This window comes from Crotalus tigris, unplaced genomic scaffold (assembly GCF_016545835.1).
Source record: "Crotalus tigris isolate CLP2741 ecotype Arizona unplaced genomic scaffold, ASM1654583v1 scf7180000017694.5664430, whole genome shotgun sequence".
NCBI lineage: Eukaryota > Metazoa > Chordata > Lepidosauria > Squamata > Viperidae > Crotalus > Crotalus tigris.
Genome location: NW_024096572.1, coordinates 2,820,154 through 2,839,265, shown reverse-complemented (window position 1 = coordinate 2,839,265; position 19,112 = coordinate 2,820,154). Strand labels below are relative to the sequence as shown.

General features: G+C 37.4%; 1 protein-coding gene across 3 annotated transcripts in view; it reads right to left on the bottom strand.

Moving 5' to 3' along the window:
- The window catches only part of KYNU (kynureninase), a 119,093-nt gene that overhangs the window by 59,079 nt on the left and 40,902 nt on the right, over positions 1–19,112 (bottom strand). For all 3 annotated transcript variants that reach the window (XM_039338231.1, XM_039338228.1, XM_039338229.1), the window contains one exon: positions 6,156–6,238. In XM_039338231.1, coding sequence (XP_039194165.1) covers positions 6,156–6,238 — 83 coding nt within the window. The remainder of the gene's footprint in view (positions 1–6,155; positions 6,239–19,112) is intronic.

Sequence of the window (19,112 nt, the reverse complement as noted above, 5' to 3'; positions counted from 1 at the left end):
AGACTATTTTAATCGGGTTTTATCCCGTACTTGCTTTTTTTTCTTTTTTAATTTTTGCTTAAAGGCAAAATATCTGGTAATTATCCAGTTGAGATGGTTGGTATAATGACATCACAATTTGGAATTCTTGAAAAGGTAATTTGTTCTCATTGTGAAAGTGGGGGAAAATGTGAGAGAGTTGATTAATCTGCCATAAAATCATTAAAGTGAAATTTGCTACAATAAGCTAGGAGGTCGAATGCCAATCACCCTTTGGAATTTAGATTAAGGTAAGGTAAGATGATAAGGTAAGGTAAGGTAAGGTAAGTTAACCTTTACGGTCATTTTTTACTGTGGGCACACTGGCGCACATTAAAAATGAATTCTGTTGCCTGCTCTCAAAACACACATATAGACATGCTAACGAACATATGTATATAACTACACCCTTACATATAAATACTAATCACTGTCCATCTAGAATATATAGCGGAATACATATAAAACCACTGGGGGCAGGGGGGTGAAAAATAACCTGCAGAAGAAGGGGAATAAGATGGTAATTGGTAGCACTAAGAGATCAGCAAATTCAATGGTATCATGTCTGCAAATCTGAGTTAAGAAATAAAGCCTCAAACTTAACAGGAAATTAAAATATGATTCTCAAACCAAGAAATTACAAATGATTGAAAGGGCACTATTCAATTCACAATCTGTGTTGAGGCAGAAAATGGACTCAAGTGCTGTTTTGAAAACAAACATAATTTAATAAAAATATAACTGTCATCAATAATAAGAAACAGAATGACAGTGGCAAAAGAAAGCAAAGTTAGCACCAAGAGTAATAGGCGCCTAGGGTGCAATCCCAAAACATCTGGAACACCACTGGAAAACCAGCAGCATTGACCAAATCACCATCCGTCAATTGTCAAAGGCAACTTTACTTGGAATAGCTTACATCCTGCTTAAATTTAACACCATCAAACAACATCTGCCTATCTTAGGACCCTGGGAAGGACTTGATAGGTAAGCAGACAGAAATGTCAAATTCAGTCTGAACATTTGGCTGATTGTGCCACAAACAATGAAATAATAAACTATTACAACAATAATATACATGCCACTCCAAATTATAAAAGTCCACTTATATTCAAAGAAGTGTGCACTGGAAAAATATATGAAAGCTGTATCTAGTATTGCATGAGGAAACTTTTTTTTTTTTACTCCTTTTGCTTGAGAAGTGACATTACATTTCATTGCAAAACTCAGATAAAAAACAGATTTCTTTTTTTTTTTCTGACCAAAGGAACAAGCAATGTGTAAAAAACAGATTTATTGGCTGTCTGGCAGATTTTACATTACATTTTCTCCTGTTACATTCACAGCCAGTAATTGCTTTGTTTGTTGCTATGTTCTCCGTGCTTTGATTTCCTCCTAGGCAGCACTGCTTTTTGTGGACCCCCATTTGTCCTTATTTGCAAAATGGACAGTGGCAACAAAACCTTTCTGAAGACCTTAATGAGACCAGGATGGGTTGCTCTGCAGGAGTGAACTGTGTGAGGCATATAACTCCAGAGATATGGAGCAGATCTGATTCTCTAAGGTAAAACCAGCAGCTCAAGAAAGGTTGGGACACTCAAATTTGCATAATACAGCAGCCATAAAAGTAGGACAACCTAAGTTAAATAAGATGTGAGATAAGAGTCAGTACTACAATGACTGGAGATTCTCATGGGTATCAATTATTGTGCAAGAGGGGGGATGATGAGTTGAGTGAGGAAGAGGAGGAGGAGGTAGGACTGGATGTAAGGACTGCCTTCCTGTGACCACATCACTTACTTAGAGCTTTACTCATTTATTCGATTTCTAGCCCATCCCAATCTAAGTGACTGTCAGTGGCTTTCATGATATGCTATAGGAATATTAAAACATCCAGAGGAACAAAATGACATAAAACATGAAGTCCAGCCAAACCAAGACAAAATAACAATAAGGTAAAAATAAAGATAGAAACCTGCCTGATCTCTTCTGGGATGAAGTTATATAATTTAAGCCAAACTTCCAAAATAAAAACTAACATGTCTGCAAAGTGCACAGAATCTTTCCTCCTGTCTTAAATGCCCAATGCTAAGGCAGGATTCATAGGTCAGAAACCAACAAGCAAAGGAAACATCTCTTTGCTGACCAGGTAGATCCTTGCTTAACTTAGGATCTCTCCAGGTGACAAAGTAGTAGTAGCAACACGGCCAGGAGTGGGAGTATAGAAAGACAAAAAGTAAATCTGACTAAGCACAGAGTACAAACTCATGGTCAGACCTATATCGTATCATATATAGGCAGTCCTCAACTTAGGACCACAACTGAGTCCAACATTTATGTTGCCAAGTGAGACATTTTTTAAGTGGGTTTTGGCCCATTTTATGACCTTTCTTGCCATAGTTGTTAAGTGAACCATTGCAGTTGTTAAATTAGTAACATTGTTGTTAAGTGAATCTGGCTTCTCCATTGACTTTGTTAGAAGGTCGCAAAAGGTGATCACATGACACACACACCCCCGGGACACTGCAATGGTCACAAATATGAAGCAGCTGCTAAGCATTTGAATTTTGATCAAGTGGGCATTAAGGAGGCTGCAATGATCGTAAGTGTGAAAAATGCATAAATGACTTTTTTTAGTGCTGTTGTAACTTTGACTGGTCACTAAACAAATTGTTGTAAGTCGAGGAATACCTACATATCAAAATATATCTCATGTATATTAAGATGCTTGTACTTATCTGATCTTAATGCACAGGCAGACTCTCATCCAAACACTTTAAAATTTCCCATCCTCCATTATGGAAGGATGGGCAGGAAGGCCTTCTGCTGGACCAGTATAATTGGTTTCATCATATTACAATGATAAAATCTGATAAAATCCTTGAAACAATGTCTTCTTTTTAGGCTGCGGACTCCAATGGAGTGGAAAGGGTACACTATAGAATAAACTATGTCATCTTGATCCATAACTCTTCTGGTTCCTTGGAAATCCTAGGAGAAATGTGATGGACTGGGGCTAGGAGACGGTCAACACTTCTATGAGAAAAGAAGTATTGCACCCAGTTTCAAGGAGACAGTGGTACTGCCTGTCCTCAAGAAGCCTTGGCTGGATCAGCCATTGTTATTTTAAGAAATGTTGAGAAGATAGTAGAGCCCTATTTATAGATTGCCACCAAAGTGAATTATGTAGACCACTTTCAGTCAGGACTTAGAATGAGTATGGGACATATATATTACTGGCTGTTCAGGTTGGTTATTTTCACTGGGGCTTGAATGGAGGAATACATCCCACCTAATCCCAACAGACACTCATTAATATTTGATTCCATTGATCATGGTATCCTCTTGCACTTCCTGCAACCAATGGGGATTGGGACACTGGACTTCATTGGTTTCACTTTTTCCTGAATGGGCAGTTCCATCTAGTAACAACAGGCGAAGAGAAATCAGGCTGGCTGTGCGCTCATGTCTTTCTCCTTGACTTTTTCACATCTATATAAAATTACCGAGAGGTTATTCATTGGTTCAGAAGTGAGATATCATCTGTTTCAAATTTCTACACAGGCTGAGCCAGAGATGCTATGAAAGTCCTGACTCAGTGCTTGAAGATGGTTGAGGTCTCTGAGACAAAATAGGATGAAGCTGAATTACAATAAAGCCAAGTTACTGTTTGTGCAGGATTATCTGTCAGCTCTGGTGATAATTCTGCATGGAGTAGAATTCTATATGCAGGCAGAGTTCAGTTATTCCTAGACAGGCAGGTAAAGGGCCAAGGGCCCTGGTGGACTTGAAGAGGATGGTCCAGCAACACTGCTTGTCTGATGATCATTATATATTTGGATCGCTTCAGTGCGCTCTACCTAGGACCTTCCTTCAAGAAAAATCAGAAGCTGCCAAATTTAATAGTTCATGTGACAGAGAACGAGGGCTGCCAAAAATATGTAATACCTGTTCTGTATTATTATCTTATTTGGATCGATGCTAATAAATTTTTGGGTGCAATTAAAAATGCTAGTTTTAATATGGCTTGGTACCTCGGTAGTTATAAGACTGCCTTCTATATCTAAAAATGACAAATCTGGTTCACCCAGTATGTAATATTTACCAACATTTTCTGGCAGTTCCCTAATTACCTGAGTTCAATGGAACAGGGACTTACAAGCAAAGTTTTTCAGTTGCAGCCCATATACTTTGGAAGACCCTCTTATTGGGGGGTCTAATTGGCAAGCCGATCAATGGTTTTGCAGAAATTACTAAACAACTTTGTTCCAGAGGACATTCAAGGATTGAAAAGTGCCTGATATCTGTACCTTTTTCATTTTTCATTTATTCTTGTTTTAATATTTTATTTTTGTGGCTATATTTTTTTTTGTGCTGTTCTGTGTAACAAGCCAAAAGTCCAGTGTAAATTACAGTAATATATGAATACGCAAAATAAATGCATCCATCCATTACATATTTTTTTTTTGCTCTTTAGGAATGAATTCTACAGCAATTATAATATATATGAATCTATTGATAAATAGTAAGTACACAATAGAAGACTTATTAGGAAGACTATTATGCAAAAATATTAAATATTAAAAAATAAAATATTAAAATACAGATTGAAGAAATGTGATAGGCAACCAAAATTAATCAAGGATGTTTCCATGATGCATTTGGAATTACATATTTTCTTTTCTTCTGTTTTTTTTAAGCCTCTAAATTATTGCTATATCTGACAGCCAGTCACTTCAAATAACTACCAAGAGAAAAAAAACCTCCTAAAATAAAGAAAAGAATGTGGTGCTTTTTTTTTTTTGTTATAAGCATTTTTCCCAACACTCTTGAACAATTCTCTGTGTTACTATTTTACAGCAAACATGTACATTATATATACCCAAACCAACAGTAATGGTACTGCTTACGGTTCAACTCGGCAGTCTTGAAACAAAATGGAACCACACTCTTTTTCTATTTGTTCAGGTATGTCCATCTTATAATGTGTATAAAAGCATACTTATGGAAAGGAATAGAAAAAACATTCAGCTCTTATTTTGGAGCATGTGCCCTTCAGTTTATGCATCGTTTAATCAGGGCTTTCCAAGGTAAACTCAAAAAGGAAAATGAGTTTTGGAATTTCAATGCTTAGCTCAATAAAAAAAAAGACATATTTGGCTAATATAGAGCAAGGCTGATTTTAGAAATAGTCCAGCATCTCTTGAAAGTAGAGCATTTCCTTAAACTTAAATATGAAAGACTACTAGCATGCTCATACAAAATTTAATTGGCAAAACAATAGATTTTATAATCAGGATAATTATTATTCACATTCATAACAATGTACATTTCTAGGGATAATACATTTTCATGTCATTCACAGTACAATAATTTATGCCTGAACTGTTTAGTGCCATTCCTTCACCTGGAAAGGATATCCATTGCTTTTGTGACTAGTTTTAGGAACTGATTGTGCATCTCCTAGAGCAGTGGTTCTCAACCTGTGGGTCGGGACCCCATTTGGGTCGAACGACTATTTCATGGGGGTCGCAAAACAAGGCTGTCCACCATTTTTCCCCCTTTTTCTTTGGCAACACCCCTGGCACCTGGTGATGTATAAGTGGTTGGGGGTCACCACAACATGGGGAACTGTATTATGGGGTCGCGGCATTAGAAAGGTTGAGAACCACTGTCCTAGAGAAATACTGACTTCTGCAGGTAACTGCCCAGATCCTTTCTTTGCCTGTAAACAATCTCCAAATCATTTTATAGATTATATTCTGCCACATTAATTCCGTGTGAGAATTTGGTTCTCTTGAAGCAATTAAAGACATTATCATGTAACAGGCAACCATTGCTTTCTAAACAAAAGGAATGATAATTGATTCACTGTGACATGCATGTACATTTGTAGGGATGCCAAGTTTCCTTTAGAACAAGTCATTCATGGCGAACCCAGACTCCAATTAGTGTAAGGACATACATTTGCTCATATAGTGTTGTCTGCATTAAATCTTTGCACTTCACCATTTTAAAATGCAGTGTTAACTTCACATGCTTAGTGAGAAGCAATCAGAGCAGAAAAAAAGGCCAGAAACATCTACAAAGAAAAGCATAAAGTTGGAGAAAAAGCATTTAAAGTAATCTTTTCTTACCCACAATCTCAGCCATAAGCTCAACAATGCACTCATCTCCCAAGGCCCAAGGACGCTTACCATTGAAATGACCATGGACACCTCTAAAAGAAAAAAAAAACAGATGGGAATATACACACAGTACTTAATCATGGTGTTAGCAAGGAGAATATAATACACATTGTACACATGGAAAGGTAGCCCTCCAGATTACCTGAGGAACTGTCTCACCCCAATGGAATTGCCTCATCCCACCTGTGCCATGAGAAGGGTTATGTGCTGGACCCCATTGGTCAAGAAATTCCAGCTGGTGGGGTCCAGAAGAAGATCCTTTTCTGCTACAGCATGCCCTATGATAGAGGTCCCCAACCTTTTGGGCACCAGGGACCGGTTCCATGAAGAAAAGTTTTTCCAGTGACCGGAGAGTGTGTGTTTTTATGTGCTGCCTGCATCCCATGGATGGGGCTTTGCTTGTTTGTGCGGACCGGTTGCTGGCATGCCACAGCCCGGTACCAGTTCATGGACTGGGGGTTGGGGACCCCTGCCCTATGGGACACCATGCCCCTTGAGGTGCAATCCATACCCACCCTTTTGACCAGTGCGTGAAGACCTGGCTCTGCCAATTGTCCTAAGGCCCTGATGGAGGCATTTTACACTGGAGGTGGATAATGGAGTGGGATAAGACTCTATCTCTGCCCATGTATATTTTGCTCTGCATCTTGCCATCTTTGTTCACCTTGGTTATAAACTGTCTAGAGTTGCCTCTGATGAGATGGGTGGCATATAAATTAAATAAATAAACACAACTATTACTACTATTCTTACTGCTATTGTTTGAAATGCAACAGTGATGGATAATGTATCAATAGTGTTTTGTGCTGCATTGTAGGTAGATTGTTTAATGTCAATTTTCAGTATTATGAATCGAGTCCAAGTAACCACAGTAATGAAGAAGCAAGAGAAAATATAGCCATTAAGTCGTAGAAAAAGCAAAAGGAGAGAAGGGAAGGTGCCTTTTTATTTTCCAGGTATTCTTCTCTCTCTCTCTCTCTCTCTCTCTCTCTCTCTCTCTCTCTCTCTCATCTTAGTCTCACATAAGGCCATGAATGAAAGGGAGTAACCCAAAGTTTTGTCTGCAAAATTATCAGCTGCCCATGTTACCTGGTCACAAGGTGTACTCACAAGGTATAATAAAATTAGCATCATTTATTCTCTCCAACCCATGGGCAAGTATCTAAAGGGGTTTGGGCCCCTGTCTATCAGCAGTATAGCTCTCCCCAAGAAAAGATCAAATTTGCTAGGAGAAGCAAGCAAAACAAACACTGAATTTAAAAATGAGCCAATGGGAAAGCTCTTGGACCACCACTCAGAATGCTGCCAACTGCTCCATTCTAAATCTCCCCTTTCTCTTCATTGATCACGTAACCCAAAGAAGAACATGTGCTGGTTGTCCATCTTTCCCGGGATACACACACAAACATGAGATGAGAGCGGAAACAGACATATACGGTAACATATTCACCCATTTGATTACACTTTCTCACACATGCAGAAGCAACATATAAGTGCTTACACAACACACACCAATATACTTATAAACACACGCGGATAAGATTACTGCATATGAGTACAGATGTCTCTTAGGACCACTGCTAGTAAGGCAATTGGAAAGAATTCCAAAAACCACACTTTCTTGACCACTGATTCAGGATAATCAAAAGATTCTTAGCGAGGAAACGAAATCTTTGAACAGCTCTTGTCTCCTGTAGAAATACTCAAGAATCAGAGATAGTAAATGTTTTAATAAAAATATGGAATTCATAATACTTAGCATGTTGGGCATTGGAACCTGGGTATATAAATTGAAATGTATATAACTAAGACTTACAGCACAAACAGGACCAGTTTTATTCAGGTAAAAATTGCAGAAGTCAATTTAATGAATCTTTTATTGTTGGCTTGCTGCTACAAATGTAATCTAGATTCATGAACTCCTTTTTCTGGTCTGAGAATAGTATTTGATTTTCAAAAAGCGAGCTGAATTAAAAAAAAAATACTGTGGTGCATCATGACAAAACTGAGCATGATCTTATTTCCATTATATTTAATTTAATTAAAAAATAATCATTGCCTTCCATTTTTATATATGTAGTATTTGAAACTTTTGTTCTTTTGAAGTTCTGTGGAGGCCAGGCATCAGGCCTCGAATTCAGGACACTAATTTTGTACAAAGCATTGCAATGCCTCAATCTCTATCGGCAAAATCCAGCCATTATTTATAAATGCAAAGGAATCAGGATTTTTTTTCACCCCTTAGGGTAGCACTCTGGCAAGAACGATGGAGGAACCAGTACACAAAAAGATGAATAAAATGATCTTTTATTAAGGTCCGTTTGAGCCCTAAAGAATTCAGGCTTTAAAATAGAAAGTACTAACAGCTAGAAATCTCGGACAGCCACATTCCCCCAACTTTTACATTGATTTTTTTTTCCTTGATAAAACTAATGGTCTCAGTGCTGGAAACATGCATAGATGACATACTTTCTGTGAAGTATCAATGGAAGAGATTGACAGCCAAATCACACAGTACAATATGCAATTTTGAGCTATGTTCCGCAATAGAATTAGCTGCAGCTATTTCATATGAAGAACATCGTAATTAAATCAACCTATACTTCAGAAAGCGAACCGAATCCCTCTGTTAAGATGTCTAAATCCACGGAAATCAATAAGTTCACCCATGTACAACTCTGCATAGGATTAAACAGCTATTAGTATTATCAATAGTCAGAAGAGCATCTTTCAGAACACTATGAAATACCCTTGGTGTCGAAAATGTATCTGGTCAGATGGATAAGTATAGAAGCACCATCAAGAAAAACTAGCATGAAAATAGTTGGGCAGTTGGGAGAACACAAAAGGCTAGAAACTGTGCATGTTCGGGGGAGATGAAAATGACTGAATTCTAAATAAATGGCCACAATGGGAAAATGCTGTTCTCTTACAGAAAATAAGCAGGAAAAACTTTAAAATAAAATGCTAATGTACCAGGAGACTGAAAGCTGAATAAGCATTTGCCTGGATATGCAAAAGAGTAAATAGATTTGGGAGACATGGGGATATGTATATGTTGCCCAATCGCTCTACATACACAGTTTACTACAAATATTTTTCGAAGTTTAATATAAAGAGCTCAAAAAATAAGACAATAAGTCCTGGTTTCTGCTAGCACAGACATCCTTACAATTGCCTTTCAAATTCAATGGTGAAAAAAGTAAGGTTCTACATTTAGGCAAGAAAAACCAAATGTACAGGTAGAGTATAGGGGGTACCTTGCTCAATAGTAGTAACTGTGAGAGGGATCTCGGAGTCCTAGTGGACAATCATTTAAATATGAGCAGAGAGCTTCCGGTGGGAGGCGACGGCGATGGCGGCTAGCTTTTAGCCGTCCAGCTGGGGAAGTGTCAGAGCCGCGGAGCGCAGCGCGCATCAGCTGGCCCGCGGCTCGGAAATCCCTTCCCGGGCAAAGGGAAGGGACAGAGAACGCAAGAGTAGAGGTAGAACCCCTGAACCCCCTCTGGATTTATTTCTAGAGGGGGTGAAAGGAGTGTTCCCTCGGAGCTCTTGCTGATCTCCGCCTCCCAGCTGTTTTTGCTTCCTAGGAAGCAAAAGAAACCGCCGCTTCTATCTCCGTGTTTACAGCATTTTGGTGAGTAATTTTTAAACGGACGGAGCAGTTTAAAGGATTTTTTGTTATATTTTAGGTGTTTATTTTTTTATCTTTTGATTTTTACTATTTTTCCTCCTTTTTTTTGTTATACTAGTGAAAGGATTTAAGATGGCGTTTTGAAACTGTCGGAGTTTTTTTTCCTTTCTCTTTTGTTTTACTTTCCCTTTCTAAGGACTGTTTTTTGCTTCTGCTTTTGCTTTTGGTTTAGAATTTTTTCTTTTGAACTGTTTGCTCTTTTACTACTTATTCTTTGGATTTACTCTGGACTTTTAATGACTATAGTTTGTCTCTTTTTAAAAATTTTTTTTTTCTTTCCTCCTCCCTTTTTGGCTGGAGGGGAAAGGGAAGTGACAATTGTGCTTTTTAAAATGGCTTCAAAGAGGCAGCAGCCTTCCTCAGCACCTAAGGTTATTTCTTCTCCTATAACTTCCACTGCACAGCTACAACAACAATCTAAACATGTACCACCGGCTCAGCCACCACCCTCCCCTCCTCTACCTGGACTTTCAGTACAAGAGGTTAGAGGCATAATGGGAGAGATTGTAGTTCAAATGAGAGAGGAAATGAATCAATTTGTTTCACAGATTAAATCAGAAATTAAATCTGATCTCAAAGAAGAGATAACGGGGATAAAGTCTAAATTGCAAGAAAATAATAATGAACTACGACAAGATATATTGGCAGCTGTTTCAGGTTTGGCTACTGTGGTGGTTAAGCTCGACGCAAGGCTTGAGGAAGTGGAAGACAAAGTTGACTCTTTGGATGACAAAATTCAAGACGTGGAAAGGAAGGTGGACTCCTCACAAGAAGATATTTTGATGTTTCAGTATAGACAGATGGAGTATGCCCTGAGGATTAGAGGCCTCAAGGAAGATATCAATCAAGATTTGGTGGAGGTGGTCCTTACTGATCTGGCGCTGGCCTTGGATATGGATAAAGGAGAATTACAGAGAGAAGTGGAAAAAATTTATAGACTCAACTCCTGGATTGCTAAGCAGAAGAATTTGCCTAGAGATGTGGTGATTTACTTTACAAAGAAGTCCCTGCGGAATGAGATTATACAAGCCTTTTACAACAAAAGATTTCAGATTGCCGCCCAAGATGTCATCATTCTAAAGGAAATCCCATCCAAAATTTTAAGAAGTAGAAAAGACTTTGCTTTTTTAACCAATGAGCTTAAAGCTAGATCGATGCCATTTAGATGGGAAATTCCGATGGGTATTGTTTTGAGCCATGCTGGGACACGCTACAGATTGAACACAGTTGATAAAGCTAGAGATTTTTATACTTCGGTCCTGGGTGCAGGCTCAACTTCATCTGGTCGGAAATCTTTGAGTGGTAAGGAAGCTGAGCAGCAATCTGAGGCATTAGATTTGGTTTCCGCAGGGATGATAGAAGCGGCAAAGCAACGCCAGACGGAGGCTAAAGAGCAGAGGATGACTCGTGCAGCCTATAAGCGTAAAGAGAAGGAGCAACGTAAAAAAGAGCCCAAAGAGAGTTCTCCTGGAAGTGCTTCACCGCCGGTGGGAGGAGCAAGACCCAAGAGTTATGCAACACATGCAGCTCTGTCAGATTTTGATGGTGTCTTCTCCAGGCTGCGTGCCAAGGGAGATGGCAAAGTTTTTGACCTGGAATGTTAATGGATTGAATTCTCCTCAGAAACGGAAAAAAATCTTTTATTATTTGAAGCAACATACCAATGATGTTATTTGTCTACAGGAAACTCATATTTTACTTAAAGACCAGAAATATTTAGTTAATGCTCGTTTGGGATCTCATTTTATATCTCCTGCTCCTGGGAAGAAAGGGGGAGTTGTTATATATGTTAAACAAAACCTACCAGCTTGTCTGGTAGAATCAGATCCCCAGGGGAGATATGTGATGATTGAACTTGGTATATATGGTAAGAAAGTACTTATAGTTGGACTTTACGCTCCAAATCAACAACAGGAACAATTTTATAAACAGTTACATCAAAAAATAACTTTGCTTGATTATAGATCAGTGGTATTAATGGGTGATTGGAATGGTGTCTTAGATACACTAAGGGATAAGAAAGGTTCCTCTCCTTTTCTTAAACAAGCAAGGCTACCTAAAGCCTTTTTTGACATGAAAGAAGACTGGGAATTAAGGGATTATTGGCGGGAACGTAATCAAGAGGAGAGAGACTTTACTTTTTTTTCTGATAGACACCAATCTTTTTCAAGAATTGACTTTTTCTTGATTACCACGGACTTGTATAATAAAGTAAAGAATGTAAAGATTTTTCCTAGATCACTGACGGATCATAGTCCAGTTTGGATGGAGCTGATTCAAGAGAAAGAGGAAAGAAGATCTTGGAGAGTTAATGAAAATTTGTTTAGACAAGAAAAGAATGTTCAAAAACTAAAGGAGTGTTTAAAGGACTATTTTGCTTTGAATATGTATAAGGGGACTTCAATGTCAATGGTATGGGATGCAGGTAAAGCATTTATGCGCGGTGTTTTGATAAAAATGAATAATTTTTATAAGCGAAATCAGATTCAGAAACGTAGAGAACTTGAAGATGAAATTAAATTAAAAGAAAGGGCTTTGATTTTAAATCCTTCTGATGAGAGTATTAAAGAATCTGTAAAGTTATTAAGGTCACAATTTAATATGTTGATAGCAGATCAAGCTGCAACCAACTTATTATTTATGAAACAAAATACATTTTGTAATGCCAATAAGCCTGGGAGATGGTTGGCTTATCAATTAAGAAAGAAACAGAGACAAAGAATAATAGAGAAAATAAACTATAAGGGTAAATTAGTTTCTCAGAAGGAATTGATTAAAAAATCTTTTTTGGATTATTATCAAAACCTATATAAATCTACTAATATACAAATGCTAGATATAAATAAATATTTAGCTGAGGCAAGTTTTCCTAAACTGACTGAGGATCAGAAATATGAAATTAATGGTTTAATTACTAAGGAGGAAATTACCTCAGCAATTCAACAATTGAAATTAGGGAAAGCACCGGGTACGGATGGGTTAACAGCTGTTTATTACAAAGTTCTAATAGAGGAGATGATCCAACCATTACATGATCTTTTTAATGGTATTTTACAGGGTTTAGAGATTCCTCCTTCATGGCGTAGTGCTTTTATATCATTGATTCCAAAGGAGGATCAAGATCTTACCCTACCAAAAAATTACAGGCCTATATCTCTTTTAAATGTGGATTATAAGATATTTGTAAAAATTTTGGTAAATAGGCTTATGAGGGTGGTGCATCATCTTGTGCATAAAGATCAATCAGGATTTATAACAGGAAGGTATATGAAAAATAATGTCAGACAAATTATTAATTTACTAGAATATTTAGACAAGAACAACCAAGTTCCTGCAGGGCTCATATTTTTAGATGCTGAAAAAGCATTTGATCAATTGAATTGGCATTTTATGTTAAGAGTAATGGAAGAAATGAATTTTGGTGAAAAGATATTACAAGCCCTTACGGTAATATATCAAAAACAAACGGCACAACTTATTGTTAATGGAGGTTTGTCGGAGGTTTTTACAATAGAGAAAGGTACTAGACAGGGGTGTCCTTTATCGCCATTGTTGTTTGTTTTAACATTGGAAATATTATTGATCAAAATTCGAGAGTCTCAGGAAATTAAAGGAATATATGTTAATAAAAAAGAATATAAGTTGAGAGCTTTTGCGGATGACTTGGTTGTTACTTTGTCGCAACCTGATTATTCTGTAGTAAACTTATTACAGTTGATTCATCATTATGGTTTGGTCTCGGGTTTTAAGATTAACATAAATAAGACTAAAATTTTACCTAAAAATATGTCGAGTCAGGAGAAGCAGATTTTGGTCAACTTGACGGGTTTTGAGATTGTTAATAAGGTAAAATATTTGGGGGTGATGCTGTCTGTTTCTAATGCAAAATTATTTAAAAATAATTATGAAAGGTTGTGGGTCAGGGTACAGAAGGACTTGAAGAATTGGGAAAAGTTGCAATTATCCCTCATGGGAAGAATTGCAGTGATAAAAATGAATATTCTACCCAAGTTTCTTTTTTTGTTTCAAATGTTACCAATTTTGAAAAATGAGATTAATTTAAATGAGTGGCAGAAGGGTCTCAACAAATTTATTTGGGCAGGGAAAAAACCAAGGGTTAAGTTTAAAATTATGCAAGACTTCCGTGAGAGGGGTGGACTTAAGGTACCAAATTTGAAATTATATTATGATGCGGTGGTTTTAACATTAATTAGTGATTGGGTAAATTTGACAAATTCTGAGATACTTTACTTAGAGGGATGGGATTTACTTTATGGGTGGCATGCCTATTTAATATTTAATAAAAAAATAGATTGGGCTTTTAAATCTCATATTTTAAGAATTTCTTTACTTAGGATTTGGAGAAAATATTATAAAAGTGATTTTAAAGTACCATTATGGGCTATACCTTGGCATGCGATAGAAGGAATAAAAAGAGGGGTTAAAATGGATATGGTGTCTTATAGACAGTTACTTAAATGGGATGGACAAAACTGGCAATTAAAATCACGGGAAGAGTTAGCACAAGAAAATTTTACTTATTCTTGGTTCCAATATAGGCAATTATTAGATAGATGGAAGATGGATTGTAAGGTGGGTTTTCTTAGAGAAGATGAAAACCTTATTAAGCAACTGAAGGATCAAAGACAAACCCACATTAAGAGAATTTATGGGGTTTTAGTTGAATTGGACTCAGAAACGGAACTAATTAAAGATTGTATGATTAGATGGGCGCAGAATTTTGGTGAGCCAGTTTCATTGGACACCTGGGAAACTATTTGGGTGAGAAATGTCAAATTTACTCAAGCACAGAACTTAAGGGAGAATTTTTATAAAATGTTTTATAGATGGCACCTTGATCCACAAAAAATGTCTTATATGTATCCTGACGTGCAACCCAAATGTTGGAGATGTGGTTATAAGGAGGCTTCTTATTATCATATTTGGTGGTCATGCAGAGAGATAAAAGCATTTTGGATTAAAATATGGTGGAATATCCAGAGAATTTTTAGAAGGAGGGTAAAATTTACTCCGCAATTATTTTTGTTAGGTATTGTTACAGATTGTGATACAAAGGAGGTTGTATTGATGTTAAACTTGATCACAGCCGCTAGGCTGTTAGTAGGACAATACTGGAAGAAGGAATCTTTGCCTACATTGCAGGAATGGTTTCTTAAAGTAGCTTATCTGGCAGAAATGGCAAAGATTTCGGCTTTCTTAAAGCAACAAACGCAAGAGAAGTTTTTTGCTGTTTGGGATAAATGGATAAAATTTATACAATTTAGATTGGGTATACAAAAATATTATATAGTTTTTTCATAAGTTTTATTTTCATATATATTATAGATAATTTTTTTATATATATAAATATAAAGTTTTTAATTTAATTTTTATTTTTATTTTTTAAGCCTATATTCTGCTCTGGGAAGCTCAGGGGGGGGGGAAGGGAGGGTTTTTTTTTTGTTTTTTTTTTTTTGGGAGGGCTGGGGGATGGGGTTTTTTTTTTTATTTAATATATGTATTGTTTAGTTTTATTTTTCTGTATATGTTGCCTCTTGTTTTGTATTATTTTTCCTTTTTTGTAAAATTTATAAAACTTTCAATAAAAAAAAAAAAAAAATCATTTAAATATGAGCCAGCAGTATGCTGCAGCTGCCAAAACAGCCAACACAGTGCTAGGCTGCATTAACAGTGGGATAGAATCAAGATCACGTGAAGTATTAATACCACTTTACAATGCCTTGGTAAGGCCACACTTGGAATCCTGCATCCAGTTTTGGTCACCACAATGTAAAAAAGATGTTGAGACTCTAGAAAGAGTACAGAGAAGAACAACAAAGATGATTTGGGGACTGGAGGCTAAAACATATAAGGAACGGTTGCTGGAATTGGGTATGTCTAGTTTAATGAAGAAAAGGACGAGGGGGGACATGATAGCAGTGTTCCAATATCTCAGGGGCTGCCACAGAGAAAAGGGAGTCAAGCTATTTTCCAAAGCGCCTGAAGGCAGGGCAAGAAGCAATGGGTGGAAACTAACCAAAGAGAGAAGCAACCTAGAATTAAGGAGAAACTTCCTGACAGTTAGAACAATTAACCAGTGGAACAACCTGCCTCCAGAAGCAGTGAATGCTCCAACACTGGAAGTTTTTAAGAAGAAACTGGACAACCATTTGTCCGAAATGGTATAGGGTTTCCTGCCTGAGCAGGGGGTTGGACTAGATGACCTCCAAGGTCCCTTCCAACTTTATCATTATCATTATCATTATTATTATTATTAGTAGTAGTAGTAGTAGTAGTATCTCTGCAATAAACAAAAAAAAATTGCAAAGTGCCATTAACTCAAAGACACTAGGTATAGGATGTGAATGCATACATTTAGCTCTATGTATTCATAACTGAATGTCTAAATGCAGAAATGATGTTAGAAATTATCTTTTCCCTAACATATTGTCATATTAAGCTTTTCCGTAAATCTACACATGGCCAAATGATTGTTTCAGGAAGAAAAGTGTCTATTGGGGGAAAGAAAAGTCCTGGAGTTTTCCTTTCTGGGCTGTTTCGTTTTCTTGAATATGCAAAATATTTTCCAGAAAAAGAAATATGCAAGTACCCAGTTCTCTCACACATTTAACAAAAATAAGCACAGGTCTAAATAATTTCACAAATTTGTGTCTGGGGAAATATTGCATCAGAATTATTCCCCAAATGTGGACAGGTAATTGAAATAAATATATCCTAACCATCTGTTAGTAGTCCCTATTTATCCTTTACAAAATTCTGGGCATAGGTTTATTCCAAAACATTGTCAACAAGGTTGATCAATGCTTGAGGTAGCATTTTCTCCACAAAAGGACCAGAATTAAGTTTTCAGTGCCATTCCACAGGGCCACTCACCGCCTCCAGGACCTGCTGCAGATCATCTAGGCAGCCGAGCAGCACCATGGGGCCATGCCCTCTGCCCACGTCCCGCAGCATCAACTGTGCATGATGGGGCATGAGGGCAGAGTCTTGTCTACACTGCCTGACTGCCATGTCCTTGGCTGCACTGCTCTGTGTGGGCCACACTCGGGGGCAACTCTCCTCCGGGGGGGGGCTGCTGGTGAGGAAGGGGTTACGAGGGAAGCAAAGCTGGGGCAACAGCACATGTGCCCACAGAGAGTGCTCCGAGTGCCACCACTGGCCTAGGGACAAAAATCATTAGAAAAGACTCTTGGAAATAGACGGAAGGAAATTTGGAATAGAAACAATAATTAGCAACTAAACCAGAGGTGTCAAACTGCTGGCCCGCAGGCCGGATGCATCATAGCAAAACCACACCCTCATACCGGCAATGGCAAAAAAAGTTGTGATATGTCGCAACACGTCACGTGACGTTGCGAGTTTGACACCCCTGAACTAAACTGTAGTAGATAAGTAAAGTTCTATGGTTTTAATAAGAACAGTACTGATTGGTAAAGGTGAATTAGATTGGAAAATGTTTGTACTGCTGAAGGGTGGAGGTCAATAACAGAGAGGTTTGCTGAAGAGTCATGTCGGACGTGATCCAGAGAAATATGCTGAGACTGAAGGGGAGAAGATACCTTAAGGATGTGTTTACCCAACATATAAAGTTCTTGGTGATGCTGAAGCTAGAAGATCAGGTGTTTTATTAGTCAGAGAGGAAAATCATCTGCCAACCTGGCTGAGAAAAAAAAAAGAATGCCACCAAAATCCTTCAGTTCTTTAATTTCAAATTTACAAAATAGAGTTACATATGGATCTATGCACACCTGAATGAAGCCCAAATTATTACCTGAAAATCTATATATCTACAGTTGATATACTGAGTATAGAAGAAAAATGTTCTCACTTTGCAATCTGAATGGCCCAGTTTTTGCACAGGAAAATGTGGCAGTCTTGAGGACAAACAAAACATTCCCCCTTCCTTATTACCTTCCCAGGGTCTTGTAAAACAGTATTCCCTCAGTCCTAAAATATTTAGAAATGCAAGGAAAGTTAGAGAAGTTACCAGAAGGCAAGCCCAGACTTGCAAAGCCAACGTAAGATAGATCCATAAATTTAATTTTCTAGAAAGAAAGCCTACTCACAGCATATTGTCCTTGTTCTCTTAATAAACCATTGTTTTGTAGTTCTGCCTGATTGCCTCACACAATTCGCCCCACATCTGACCTCACTAATCATATGTGTTACTATATCCAATAAATTATTTTGCTGCATCTGAGCATATCCATGGGGTGGAATTCACAGTGGAGCGGAATGTAATTCATTCACTTGTTATTCGTGAAGTACTCCAGTTTTTCACTTTAATGTTTTTTAATATAAGGTAAAAATATGAAGCAGTGTCTTACAATGAATTTCTGTCAGATCTTTTAAGAACCCACAGGCCAATCCAGTCAAGGTAGTCAAGAAAAGAAAAAAGAGAAAAGAAAACCATGGGAAAATGCTCCTCCAAAAGAAGACAGGGAATTTTTTTATACTTAAAAGAGCATTTGGACTGATTTTTCTCAATTTGCTTGCCGAGAAGAGTTGTTGACGTGAGCAGGGAGTTAAATTGAGCCAGACTTTAAGTGCAGAAATAAAATGTTATAGAAAAAAGCAACTTTCTCCGACTTAATATTGATGTGATTGCTCTTTAAACTAATTTTAGTTTCTCCCTTTTGCTGCAGAAAATTTTACCCTGCATCCACCATTAAACTTTCCTGATATTCTGTTGCCTTCCCAACAAAATCCTTCTTCCGTAGTTTCAGTGCTCTCTCTCTAACACTATTCCCCAAATTTCAAACTCTTAAAAAAAAGAAAGAAAACTCTCTGAAAATTAAACCTATTCTTAGCAGTGCCAGATTCATTTTCTAGATGATCATCCTACATAGAAGCACCGGGGGGGAGGGGGAGAGGAGGGAGGTCATTTTAAAGCACTTTTACAAACCATGTATAAAATTATAACGTCACTGTAATAGAAACCAATCTAAAAAATCAAAGGGAAGAAAGTCTGAGTTATCAACTTAGTTTTATTCAGAATATGTAAAAGCACCGGCTTTGTTGCATTTTTTTTTCCAGAGGCCACATTCAAATACAAAGTGGTCCTGCAAAAATCAATATGGCTGAGTTCAGCGGAATTTTAGGCAGTGCTCTAGAGCAGTATTACTTAAGACCTCAACTCTCAGAATTGAAGTCCTAGTATGGTTGGCTGGAAAATTCTGGGAATTGAAGTC